Source organism: Clarias gariepinus, chromosome 5, assembly GCF_024256425.1.
Source record: "Clarias gariepinus isolate MV-2021 ecotype Netherlands chromosome 5, CGAR_prim_01v2, whole genome shotgun sequence".
Classification (NCBI taxonomy): Eukaryota; Metazoa; Chordata; class Actinopteri; order Siluriformes; family Clariidae; genus Clarias; species Clarias gariepinus.
Genome location: NC_071104.1, coordinates 12,803,372 through 12,817,603, shown reverse-complemented (window position 1 = coordinate 12,817,603; position 14,232 = coordinate 12,803,372). Strand labels below are relative to the sequence as shown.

General features: G+C 37.7%; 2 protein-coding genes across 4 annotated transcripts; both read right to left on the bottom strand.

Annotated features, from left to right (window-relative positions):
- Positions 1–674: 674 nt before the first annotated feature.
- nepro (nucleolus and neural progenitor protein) lies at positions 675–5,795 on the bottom strand. Of its 2 annotated transcripts, XM_053495912.1 has the most exons (9): positions 5,699–5,789; positions 5,321–5,475; positions 3,737–3,825; positions 3,436–3,564; positions 2,520–2,597; positions 2,069–2,439; positions 1,936–1,988; positions 1,218–1,468; positions 675–1,135 (listed from the first exon to the last, which is right to left on the bottom strand). In XM_053495912.1, the coding sequence occupies exons 1-9, from the start codon at positions 5,778–5,780 to the stop codon at positions 733–735; spliced, it is 1,611 nt and encodes a 536-aa protein (XP_053351887.1). In that variant the 5' UTR covers positions 5,781–5,789; the 3' UTR covers positions 675–732. The 2 variants fall into 2 exon arrangements, with proteins under 2 accessions (XP_053351887.1, XP_053351888.1); XM_053495913.1 differs by lacking the exon at positions 3,737–3,825 and having other exon boundaries at positions 5,699–5,795.
- Positions 5,796–10,223: 4,428 nt separating this feature from the next.
- Positions 10,224–12,960, bottom strand: tex30 (testis expressed 30). 2 transcript variants are annotated; one of them, XM_053496828.1, is made up of 5 exons: positions 12,889–12,960; positions 11,486–11,719; positions 11,334–11,385; positions 10,955–11,166; positions 10,224–10,579 (listed from the first exon to the last, which is right to left on the bottom strand). In XM_053496828.1, exons 1-5 carry the CDS (start codon positions 12,958–12,960, stop codon positions 10,421–10,423), a joined length of 729 nt encoding a protein of 242 aa, XP_053352803.1. In that variant the 3' UTR covers positions 10,224–10,420. The 2 variants fall into 2 exon arrangements, with proteins under 2 accessions (XP_053352803.1, XP_053352804.1); XM_053496829.1 differs by lacking the exon at positions 11,334–11,385 and having other exon boundaries at positions 11,476–11,719.
- Positions 12,961–14,232: the final 1,272 nt, after the last annotated feature.

The window sequence follows — 14,232 nt, the reverse complement described above, 5'->3', positions numbered from 1 at the left end:
AGCAATAAGAAACTTTTATAAATGTACTAACGGATAACTACACAATTTCTGTGTGTTTTTCAAAAGCGTATTTCAAAAATTGCGCACAGAATGGCAGTCTTTCCCAAGTGGTTTTGTCAGTTTTTTTTTTTTTGGAATCAGTCTGAACCTCATGGTCTATGAAGTAATTTTTTAAACGAATTAAGGTCGATATTGAACAGGGTTAATTATATTTCTATAATGTATAATTTTAAATATACATTATATACATAACTCTTGTAGATTTTTTTCCTAAAGACTTCAAAACCCTGATTGAGACAAAAATGAGTGTGCTATGAGTTAAGGGAAAACGCAGTTCAGCATGGGAACCGAACAGATCCGGGTGTGTAAAAAAACAAAACAAAAAAAACCCCAGGAATTTTGGGGAAACAGTCGGTCAAATTCCTTAGAAAAGTAATAGCGAACCATTGCTGGCGAGGAGGGGAACTTCAACGACATGGCTTACATTAATCAAGAACGTTTTCACATTTAGAAAAATACAATAATTTTAACAGTACTAGCAACCTCTGTAATTATAAATTTACTACTTTGTGAATTTAGACAAAACCTTTTACCCATAAGGTTGTGGTCTTTTCCTTACCAAAGGCTTCAGAGAAATTCAAATTTTAACAATTGCAGGTCTGTCAAACACACAGTGTAGTCCAAAACCTTTAATTAGTCTTAGTTTAATCATGCATCTCCATATTCATAACACTAAAGGCCAAAGGACGCAAAAATATTATCAATCTCATCATTGCGCACATTGCTAGATTTCAACGATGTGATGTTTGTCTTCATGTTGCTTTCTTTCTGACTGAATAGGACATTGCTTCCTGACATGACATCTTTATGTAGAGATGAAAGTCCTGTGTGCTTTCGGCTTTTGTGTGATGATTTTGCAGACACATTAAAAAGGTCTTTGACTATTTTAGAGTCCATTCGAGCTTTTCCAACTTTGCTCCTGGCATTTCCATTACATCTCAAAAGCGCACTAAACCGTGTTCTAAAGAAGCATTTGGTCCTTCGATGATGCAAAATTGAAGATCTTGCCAATGTAATTCCTTTACGCATCACATGGTGAACACTAACCCTAAGCCTCCTCAGTTTCTTCTGCACACTGAAAAAACAAAACAAAATAAAACAATGATTAGGATCATTAAAACAATAATTTTTTAAAAGGGCAAAAAAAGTGTGACTACCTGATCCCTGTACACTCCAAGGCATTTATCCTCTGGGACTTAAGGAGCATGAAGGCAAGATAGTGGTGTTCCTTATACAGCTTACAACTACTACACCAGCTCATCATCTCTTCAATAAGTGCAGCAGTGTCCTTAACAGAGGATGCTGTCTTCAGCTTTTTCAAAAACATCCTCTTCTGCTCAAGTGCAGACAGACTGGAAGTACTCGGTTGTCCAGGAGATGGTCTCTTAATGAACACTTCAGCTGTATACTGTAGGCACATACAAAGACAAAAAGGATTTAAAACTGGAAATCAATTTTTCCAAATGGGTTTTCTCAACCACTTAAGAGGTGTTGACACAGCTTATTTAACATATTTAATTATGTTCTACATATCTTTTAGGATGTTTTCAAATACAAGAAAAAAAAAAATAATACTGAAATCCTGCACCTTTAATTCCTTTACAAAATTTGATATTAAATTACAGCATAAGATGACAGCATGTTAATCTAAACAGAATCTTGCTTCACATTAAATAAGCCAGCTCTTAATTACGTCTGTGTTTAAGCACTTGTTGTCTGGCCAAGTCCAAATGCTTCGAAGAAATCATTATTTGAACTTGTCAAGCAACCAATCCAGCTAAAATGGTCTAGTAACTGTAATCTATTTTAACCCATCTGGTGTCTACTGTATATATATATATATAAGTTCCCAGAAATTTAAATAAGTTTAACAACCTGTTTGGAGGTTTGCTGTAGCATCGACTTTAGGTCCAACATTGAGGAGGATCCTAAAGATGCATGAAAAAGAAAAGGTTACTAAATACCATTAAAAATATATACAGACAATTCACAAAGACATCAGACTTACGAGAGCAAAATGGACCTTGACGTAAAATAGTCCTCCCCAGATCAGTATTAGCGGTCATTTCCTCACTGGCTAGCATCTGCATCATCTCCCTCTCTTTTTCTTCCCCCTTTTGCAATTGTTCCTCACTTCCCTCCTCAAACAACTGGTCCAGAATGGAGCGTTTAGTGGTTTTCTTCGTTCCTAACGGCTCAGCTATGCTGCTCTCCTTAAGCATCTGGGAGTAAGGGGAACCCAGAAACACTGCCATGTCTTCAGGCAAAGTGAAATCAGTGAGAAAGGCCATGGGTCGACATTGCACTACTTCTTGGAGCAGAACCATGATGCTTTGATACACAGGCACCAACGCTCTTAGGATGCCTCTGAAAAATACCCTGCACACAATATACAAAAATTATACATTCATTAACAATCTATTGTCAACATCTCGAGACGACCGCTCCTCCGAACTCACCAAAGTCGACTGAGCATGCTGGCCAGCACTATGTTGAGCACGATGAACTCTGCCAAATAAAGATGCTGCCTTGTCAATCTGTCAGGAAAGGAGTTAAGAGGTTTCACATTGCAGAGTCAGGTGTAAGTGTAGCATTGATTAGTCAGGTGTTGATTCATTTTTAAATAAAATGATTGCTGTTCTTAGTTTATTATTGCATGTGTCTGAAAAACATGATAATTTTTACTCCAACAGCTTATTTACGGGGCTTGTATAGTGAAAATTAAACAAACACTATATGGCCAAAAGTTTGTGAACACCTGACATCAAATCCATGTGTAATTGCTGAACATATTCCAGATTTAGGCCCCCTTTTTGCCATTATAATAACCACCACCCATCTGAGAAGGCTTTGCACTAGACTTTGGGGTGTGACTATGAGGATTTATGTTCATTTAACCAGAAGAGAATTAGTAAGGTCAGGCAATAATATTGGGTGAAGTGTAATTCATCTTAAAGGAAAGCTTTGTTCAAGTCATCCTGTAAACTATTTTTTACAAGTTTTCATTCACAGAAGCTTTTTCATGCAAAAACAATTGTGGGGACTTTAATTCCAGTGAAGAAAAAAATTATATACTGCAGCATAAAAAAAGACATTGTATGATATTATGTGCTTCCTTTTTTTTTTTTAAAGCAAGATCCACAAAGATGTTGTCGTATAGTGTATTTATGTCTATATGGTAAAACTTTAAGATGAAGTGAAATAAATTGTATTTGTCCATTTTTCCATTACTTCACAAGGACACCCAGGTGTCAGCAAGTTTTCCACTAAGTCGGAAAGCACTTCAATTTATATAATGCATATTTATTTTGAACCGTTTATAAGAAATGGTCTATATTCCTTGTACTTTAATAAAGCTGTATGACTGTAGGATACGAGAAGGCCTTAGTGCACTGGTCCAGGGTTCGGCACAGAAGGCTGGAGGCGCCTAACAGTTTAAGACAAAACCATTCCAGCATGGGCTGACTGGGGATGTCACAATGTCCCGAATCCAGTCCCACATTCCTGCACAGAGAAAACATCAGAAAACACATAACCTATTAAAAAAAATAATGGGAAAGGTCAAAAAGACAAAACCTGGTCATAAATGACAAATAATATCAATATCCGTTATAATTTTATTATTCATTTACAAACCGTGCACATAAACTCAAGAAGATAATAGTTTAAACCAGACCTCTGGATTTCATTTGGGCATAGTTCCTCCAGGTCTTGTAAGGCTCCATGCAATTTCATTTCTTTCAGTCGCTTTACACATTGCTCTACCTTTAGTTAACACAAAACAAATAACATTTTTTTTAAATGTCAGAAATGTTTCCTAGTCCGGGAATACTCCTGTCCTGTACATTTTAAGTGTTTCCTGGTTCCAACACACCTTTTTCAAATAAGGAGGGGGCTGTTAACCCTCAATGGGACAGCTTTCCTTCCATGACAAACTTTGGCTTGCTTAAACAAAATGTTAAATCTATTGGATGTGCCCACTCTACATTAAAATGGTAGCCCCAAATAATGTAAAAAGTAAAAAGCAGTCACATGACCCACTGGAAGACATTTCTCTTCCTCTAACAGTATGCCACCTGTGCGACCAGGGTACCTTATTAATGTTGGTAAGTGAGCAGTGCTGCCATATTGGATAGTGTTACTTTTACCAAAAGTAAAGCCATGACTGATGTTATAAGTATCAAAATTTAAAGATTTGGAATGCCATGCTGTCAAACTACTGGAATTTTAGACGACTGTAGCCAGAGTTAGGTTTGGTATAGAAGTAGAACAAGTAAAAAAAGAAAAAAACAATTGGGATGATGCATTGTCGTTAAACAGATTGATCTCACGCACTGCTACTGCCATTTTAATCTTTTTCTTCATGGGAGCCGTTGATGCAGTATATTTACCAAAAAACAGTCACTACTTTTTTTTTTTTTTATTCTGCTTTAAATAATTTCTGTACTGAATCTCACTGTTATATTGCTTTTAGCCTTATTAAAAAACAAACAAACAAAAAAAACCTTCAGCAGAAAACCACATCAACTTTAAAGAGAACAGCCGAAAGTGTGCCATTACTAAATAGGAATCTATATAATATGGATCATTATATCCAACAAGCACATTGTTGTTTACCCTAACACATTGTTACACATAAGATGGGATTTGTCATAAAAAGATTATTTTTATTTATCTTATTGCACCTATTAATGTTAGAATAAGCTCAGTGCTGTCAACGTCAAATATTTCAATGCAATAAACTCGCTCGCAATAGACACTTGCACTGCTGACCAGATTGAATATTAGCTGATCAAAAGTCAATCAACATAATAGTTTATTGTGTATAGACAGAATGTGCAAAAACAAATTTAAATGAAAGCAGTGTTGCTCTATATTTTATCAATGAGAGAAAGAGAAAATGTTTTTAAAAATGTTTTTATAAACTTTGCATAATGTGTGCAAAAAAATATTTAAAAAGGCCTGTGTTGACCAATATTCTACTACAATAAAATTACATAATTTTATTATGCAATAAGTCATATAAGGCACCAGGATCAGAAAAGCCCCGGCTGGTTAAAAAAAAAAAATCCTTAGATGAACAAAAGTTTAATAATTTAAAAACTACAATGCAATGTTGTTTAAAAAAACAAACAAACAAAAAACAGTATCATAATGTGTACCATTTGATCAGGGGTCTTAGGAGCAGGGAAAACTACGGTGTGTGACACTCAGTTGAGGGTAGACACTTGTGATTAAGACGTGTAAAAATAAAGCAGACCTGCTTGATGGCGCGGAAAGGTGCGTGCTGTCTGAGTTTGTTCTGCAGGACATACAGGAGCTTATGGAGCACGAGGGTCTCTGTGTGCAGCACGTGGCTGTCCAGGAGCTTCAGCACGCGCCCACAATGTACATGCACAGCTTCCGTTACAGCGGCTGAAATGTAACCAACGCGATAATGAGTTCACTAGAAACACGTGACGTGATAAAAGCACTGGGATAGACCAACATTAAATATTTTAAAATGCTGCGTCCCACGTGTATAACACACACACACCAACAAACACAAAGTGAAAACAGTTTATACGCTTAATCACCGTATAAATTGTCTTATCAAACGATGTACTGCGAGAACTATTTTTATAACACATCTAAATACCTGTTTCGGTGGTAAAACTGATTCGACAAGATGAAGCGGCACCTGGATACGGAATGTTTACTTTATTCCAGGGTTCCGCCATGTTGTTTAAAGGCGACCAGGAAGTGTAAGGCTTGAACACATCTCCACGGTTGCCAGATTTCTTGTAAAACCCTCCTAAAATCCCCAATTACATTCGCCCAAAGAACCCGATTTACAGCAGACTTTTTTTTTTGCAGGACACATCGATTTCCTCTGTTTATCCATAAAGGATAGTTATAGTGGTTAGCACTGTAGCCTCGCACCTCCAGGGTGCTGGTTCGAATCTCATCTCAGGTCTGTGTGCATGCAGCTTCTTCCCATGCTTGGTAGGTTTCATCTGGGTATGCAAGTATCCTCCAGCCCAAAGACATGCAGATTCAGGGTAATTGGCATTCCCAAATTTCCCATAGTGTGTGTGTGTGTGTGTGTGTGTGTACATGATGGATCACTACCACATCCAGGGTGTACCTGTGTTTGTGCCCTAAGGCTCCAGGTCCCCATGACCCTGTACACAGGAAGAGCACTATAGAAAAATGAGTGAGTGAGTGAGTAAGTGAGTTGTTCCCAAATTGCCCGTATTATATGTGTCTGTGTACCCTGCAATGGTTTGCAATGGTACCTCGTCTCATGTCCAAAGTCTCCTGGATTAGGTATCCTGTGATAGGTATCCTGTGACACAGGATAAGCAGTATAGAAGCAGAATGAAGAAATATAAATATTTAAAATATTAAGAAAATATCTCAGGAACTCCTTTGAAAATCTGTACAGATGAGGATTTTGTGTCTTTTCACTGAATCAGATGGTTTAGTTTAGCTTACTATTAAGAGCCAACTCTTGTCTAAATTGGACAAAAATATTCAGCTTTCAATTAAAAAAAAGAATTTAAATTAATAGATTTAGATTATTTTTTCCTCGCCTAACTGTTGATAAAATTCTCTCGAAATCTTTCTCCACCTGTATTAATATTGTCCTTTCCTGGGAAAAAACTTAGATAACTGCTTAATCTGCAATGCATTGCAAATGCACATAGATACAATTCTGCTCAGAAGTTTATATGCACTGAAGTTTTCATATGCTCATCATGAATATGGATACCATGACATTTTCAAACTAGTCTCTTTGTGGGGGAAATTATTGTAGAATGTATTTTTTTTTTTAAAGAAGGCATCTACCAGAATTTGATGCACAAAATGAAAATTATATGTGCAGGGTGAACATTAATAATAGGGCCTTAGCAAAACTTACTTAATGGGCACTTTTGTTTACAATTAAGAAGCTCCTAGGAGAACACTCACTCATTGTCTATATTCTGTATTCAGGGTTGCAAGGACCTGGAGCCTATTCCAGGAGGTTTAGGGCACACCCTGGACAGAGTGCCAATCCATCACAGGGCACACACTCACACTACGAGAAATTTGGAAACACCAATTAGCCTAACCTGCATATCTTGGACTGTGGGAGTAAACCAGTAGGAAACCCACCAAGCATGAGGAGAACATGCAAACTCCATGCACACGGAGACGGGAATCGAGTCTGGCCGAAAATCGAACCCAGACCCTGGAGGTGCAAGGCGACAGTGCTAACCACTACACCACCGTGTCGCCTCCTAGGAGAATACTGGTTAAATAATTGACCACTTGTCTTAGAAGGATTAGTGTTTCCTTGCGTGGACCAGACCTTTGAGCGTGGTACACACATTATAGTGCTCAGTCTCCAAGAAGCTTAACCTTAGCCTGCTTTATCAATTACCCAACCAGCTTTAATTTGTGTTTGGAATTTAGGTGAGAACATTTACTCCGTTACTCAGTTAACTTCTGTTACATGACCACAGTGGTGTAAGTAGCATTTGAAATGGTTATATTGCTATCCATTGAATATTATACATAATTGCATAATTTTCCCCTTCCACCATTGAATGCTTAATCATGTAGCAGGTGTCTATACAGTATATACTCAGCAAAAAAAAAAAGAAACGTCCCTTTTTCAGGACTTTGTTTTTTTTAACAATAATGTTGTAAAAATCCAAATAACTTTACAGATCTTTATTGTAAAGGGTTTAAACAATGTTTTCCATGCATGTTTAATTAACCATAATAAATGAATTAACATGCACCTGTGGAATGGTCGTTAAGACCTTAACGGCTTACAGAAAGTAGGCATTTAAGGCCACAGTTCTAAAAACGCAGGACACTAAAGAGACTTGTCTACCAACAGTCGGTAGACAAGTCTCTTTAGTGTCCTGCGTTTTTAGAACTGTGGCCTTAAATGCCTACTTTCTGTAAAACCAGCACTGACTGTGCAAACCTTACACTGGCCCTCAACAAACCTGGATTCTGTGCCTCTCCTTTCTTCTTCCAGATTCTGAGACCTTGATTTCCAAATAAAATATTTACTTATACTGTATCTGAAAAGAGGACTTTTCACTGATCAACAGTCCGGTCCTTTTGGTCTTTAGTCCAGGTAAGACGCCTTTGGTTCAAAAGTGGTTTGACACAAGGAATGCGACAGTTGTAGCCCGTGTCCTGGATACGTCTGTGCGTGGTAGCTCTCGAAGCACTGACTCCAGCTCCTTGTCCACTCTTTGTGAATCTCCCCCAGATTCTTGAACAATCCTCTCAAGGCTGTTATTATCTCTGTTGTTTGTGCACCTTTTTCAAAAATATTTTAACCTCTATTTAGTTTTCCATTAATGTGCTTGGATACAGCATTATGTGAACAGTCAGCTTCTTTAGACTCAGTTGTGTCTTACTCTCCATGTGCAGGGTGGACCAGACTAATAGACCATTTAAAGCCTCAGGAAACATTTGCAGGTGTTTTAAGTTAATTAGCTGATTAGAGTGTGTCACCATGAGTCCCCAATATTGAAATTTTTCACAGTATTTTAATTTCCTAAGATACTGAATGCTGAGTTTTTATTAGCTGTAAGCCATAATCATCAAAATTAAACCCTTAAAATATATCGTTTTGTGTGTTATGAATCTATATACCATTTGAGTTTCACATTTTTAATTGAATTACTGAAATAAATCAACTTTTTGTCAATTTATTGAGATGCACCTGTATATACACACTATATGGACAAAAGTACTTGGCCAAACCAATTAATTATTACATTCAGGTGTTACAGTCAGACGCTTTATCCACAGTAATGGTCGATCTTAATGCTTCAGCATACCAAAAAATCTTGAACAATGCTAAGCTTCCAACTTTGTGGCAAGTGTTTGGGAAGACCCTTTTATATGGCAACAAAACCACAGGATACAATGTCATTGCAGGTTTGGCCAAATACTTTTGTCCATATAGTGTGTGCGTATACATACTATACAGTGAAACCTCGGATTATGAGTAACGCGGTTTGCGAGTGTTCCGCAAGACGAGCAAAGATTTTTAATCAATTTTAACTTAAAAAAAGTCTTGGCTTACGAGTATCACGCATGGGCTTTGTGTTTTGGCGCCGAGTGTCACGTGATCACAACTGAGCCAACGTTTTTTTCTTTTTCGCTGCGGAATTGTGGGTAATCGTCTCCCCTGCTGGGTCTTAGTGCGCATCTCTTACTGGTCTAATCAACATCTGTGCACGCGTGTACTGTTTACTACAACACTGTGAACACATGTAAGTGTAAAACATATTTTATTTTGTGTTTACAGCGCGTGTGTGAAGAAAAAAAAAGTCTAATTAGAAGGTTAAAAATATTTTTTTTCCTCTCAGCCTGTGCGCGCGCGTAATTTGACACTGTGCCGGTTCACACACACACTCTTACTCTCTCTCACCTTTAGCGCGTGTGTGTGAACCGGCACGGTGTCAAATTACGCACACGCATGGACATAACGAGAGGCTCAAACACACACACAGCGCCTGCACGCATAAACGCACTTATCTGTCAGGATTTATTTTTACTTTTGTTCATTAGAAGGTTAAAAATAATTTTTTTTTCATCAGACTGTCGTTATGTGTGTGCGCATGTAATCGTGTGTGTGTTTGTGAACCGGCACGGTGTCAAATTACGTGCGCGCGCACACACATAATGACAGACCCAAACACACACACACACACACAGCGTGCATAAACGGAAACACTTACCTGTCGGGATTTATTTGTACTTTTTTTTAAAGGTAAAGTGCAGGTTAATTTGTGTTAATAATTTTTATGTATTAATTTTTTTGGGCTGTGGAACAAATAATTTGAGTTTCCATTATTTCTTATGGGAAAATTTAATTTGCTTTACGAGTGTTTTGGAATACAAGCCCTCCTCCGGAACGAATTATGGTCAAAACATCCAAAGAGTTTAATATGATGTTGGCCCACCCTTTGAACAGCTTCAACTCTGGGAAGGCTTTCCACAAGGTTTAGGAGTGTGTTTATGAGGATTTTTGACTATTATTCCAGAACCGCATTTGTCTGGTTAGACACTGATGTCGGACGAGAAGGCCTGGTTTGCAGTCTTCACTTTAATCCATGCCAAAGAGGTTCTATCGGGTTGAGGTCAGGACTGAATTTGAATTTTTCCTATTTTCTCCTTAAGGGGTCAATATTTAACAAGGCTTTTAAAGTACGTCAGAAGACCACCACAATATAAAGATTTATTTATTTACAAACATAGTGTTATTTTCTCTTCACCAAGAAAACATAGAACATAATATCACCTCCAAATCGGGGTTGCAGATAATATTGGACCAGTCATGTCAGTATAGCATCCATCTTCAGACATGTTTAAGTATCCATGTGATGATCTGCGAGTTGATCTCATCTTGCACAGACTCCTCAGTTCTCCCCTTTACTGCCAGTCCATGATTGGCTCCCTCCACCCAATGCACTAAGCTTGGGCTCTTCATCTGTTTCACAACATGTTCCAGAAGTTGCTAAGGAGAAAGTACAGCTCCTTACAAGATAATTCTTAAAAGTTTGACATTTGGCACAATGTATTAAATCTTCTCTGAATGTTTAATATTTAGAACTAAAAGGTTATCAGTGACTAAATACTATAGATGTATTATAGACTGTAGAGTACTTACATTCTTTATTGTAATCATCCAATAAAGAATTTTCATTTTCCTGATTCATTTTCGTCTTGATATCAATTCACTTAACCTCTAAGATGTTGGTTTTATCTGTGGTATTTAGAGTTCTGTTTCATTGTAATTTCTGTTAAATTCCAAGTATTCTAATACTCTAGGAATCCATTCTGGAATTGGAAATTTCAAAGAGAATAAAATAGTGCATTTTTAGAAACTCACACATTCACACATGTTGTCTGAAGTGCCGGATACAAAGAGCACAGGAATGTGGGAAAGCGCTCTCAGGTCCTCACTACGTTTAATATGAGCATGTGTTTGGCCAGGAGGATGGAGAGGGAAAGACACACACAACAGTCCTTGGATATTAACCTCTTCCTTGGCACTCAAATGTCTGCCTAGAGCCACAGCAGCTCGAGCTCCCATAGAACGTCCTGAAACACAAACCATATTCCAAAAAGCTTAAGTTTGTAAAGAGATCTCAAGCATTTACCGTGTATGTGACAACTAAAATTTTAATTTGAGAATCATTTTAATCAGAAGTACAGATGCCAGCGTCCAAACAGCCTGAGATTTACAATGCTAAGAACTGTATACTCACCTCCAAGGAACACGTTACTCAGTGTAAATCTATTATGGGTTTTTATGTACATCTGTAAAAACATTTAAAAAAAAAAAAAAAAAAAAACAGCTTGTGAGATCATGTATGACCAGGAGTGCAATGACCAGGACTGTAAATGTACCTGCACATACCACGGCTGCTTCGTAGGCTCTTACTCTGTGCATCAAGTTCAGGCTTTTGCATGTGAAACGAAGGCAGAGTAAACCGGACGTGGCGACGGCTCGGGCCAAAGACATCAATGGCTTCATGTTCATATCTCCCCCTGCTCCGTGTGTAAGGATAAGAGCGGTTTGGACGCATTTTGTTTCAGGAACCATGAGGGCACCCTGCAACTCTTTAGATCCAAAAGGGATGGACACTTTCTCCTAGAAGTGAGAAACATCAGCATAATTGATCTGTGAAGCTAACTAACTAACTAACTTTGACTTGGTGAAACCAAGAAGTATTGGCCACATTGTAAATCCAGTCTAGTAAAGACATTTTTTAAAAGTATTTTGGCTGTTTCCTTCGAGGGGTCGCCACAGCGAACAATCTGATCCGCACACAACTTGGCACAGGATTTGTGCCAGATGCCCTTCCTGACACAACCCTCCCATTTTATCTGGGTTTGGAACCGCCACGCCTTTGGGTGGGAACCAAAGCTAGACCTTCTGCATGGGAGACAAAAAATTTATCACTGAGCCACCAGTGCCCCCTATTAAAGATAAAAGTGTCAAGTTCATATTAAAGGAAAATACAGAAATGTTCTTATCTATTTAATGGAAAGTCATGTTGCTTTTTATGGAGATAGTGTTTACAAAAGAAACGCATTGCATTTGAACAAACTTGCAAAATAAACTCTATTCTAGAGGGAAAAACTGAAGAATACTGAAATGAATCTTTTTTAGTGGCTGCCATCTGGTAAGAGACTCCGGTCACTCAGGGCACGAACTGAAAGACTGAACTGTAAATGCACTTTTTAGACTTTTTTTTTTTATTCAGCACTTACTCACTTTTACACAGTCACTTTACCTTTATCTAATATCATTGCACTGGTTTCACTTTTTGAACAACAAAATTCTTTATTTTATATGAGGAATAATGGTGGTGTATAGCACTGTTGCCTTGCACCTCCAGGGTCTGGGTTCGAGTCCCGTCTCTGTGTGCATGGAGTTTGCATGTTTTTTCAAGAATAAGATAAAATTCTGAATGAATTACTGATCTGGCTGTTACTTTAGAACTTGGCAGGGTGGTTACCGTAAAACCCGGTTAACAAGTGCACTTATATATGTGACCGAGACAACCAGACAAAACTGCAAACTCATTGGGAAAGTGTACAGTGGAGCTCAGGCACAAAATTTAGGAATTGTGTTTAGAAAAACAGAGCTAAGCTTTATCTAGCGTTTTGTTGTGCCGCCATTATTTCAAATAAACTAGTTTACAGGCACGACCTTAACCAAGAAAACGCTAAACGCTTTGAATATCCTACCAAATCTATTAATGTTTACTAAAGAAGATAAACAACAAACCACTAAACAGTAAGAACACCGACTACCTCACTGACAGCCATCATCTCCGTTCCAGCTCTGAATGTGACCGCGTGTTGTGAGCTGTTGTATATCGCCATCTTGTGGCATGGAGGTGTATTCGCAAACGCTTTGATAGCTGCTATCAAACAGTTCATCATTAAAACAAATACCTACTGGATATCTGCTGAAAAGTTTCTAAATTAAAAAGATTAAATTTAAAGCTAATTTAACCTAGATTAATTGAAAAAAAAAAAAACTAATTGTGTAAACAGTGAGTCAAAGCAGTAAGGTAAAACAGCTCTTAAGGACAGATATTCAAAGGGATTAGGTTATTGTGTAGAATCACAGTGCAATGCATTGTGTACCTGAACACGTATGCCTAAAGAAGTGACTGAGGCCTAATAAGTGCTTTCTTTGGAATTGGTTACACTTTTAAATAACACTGCGATTACCTGCAAACTATTGCTTTGATTGCCGTCACCAAGAACAAATTAGCATCTAAATAATATCAGATATTTCACCAGTCACTCAGGAAGTTACATTACAGTTACCAAAACAACTGGCTACATCAGTATGAAACTTACATGTTCTATGATGGTTCTATGGTGCTATCGAATCGTGCAGCTGATTGAACGTTACATGTTACAAGAACAAGCGATGTCCACCATCTTTTCACCTCACTCCATTCTCTTCCTGGTTTTCACTTTTGTCACCATCTTAATTGCTTGGCGCTTTTTCTTGGAAGCAGTATCAGCTTTATTGGCGCTGCATTTACGCTCACTTCCAGCACACTACATGCATGTGACAATGAATCCTGGACATGTAATTTAACTTCTGCATTTGAAAACATGCAAATGCATGTTCACTTCTTTGAAAGTTTGTAACTCGAATGTTCATATGTAGGGGACTTTATTAACACAGGAGACTATTATTAAGTAATAAAAGTACCTTCTTGTAAACAGAATCTTGAAACTCATTGATACCACATTATACCATGTCCTTTACCTATCAAAAATTTAGGAAGATATGCTTATTCTATTTCTTTATTCTGGCATTTATAACATTTAAAAAAAATCCTTCTCGATCCAGCAAACTAATAATATTACCTGATAATCAGACCTGGTTTTGTTTACAACTTTGTCTAATTATTTAATCATTCATCGTCTATACCATGCATACCTACATCAGGAAACATCCTGAACAGTGTGCTAAAACATTGCAGGGCAATGAGAAAACTCACCAAGCACACGTGCAAACTCGGACAAACCCAAGGTGGGAATCAAACTTTCGACCCTGGAACAAGTCGACAGTCCGAACCACTACACCACCATTCCGCCTCTTTGTGCAATTAAGAAATCCAAAACTTCTTT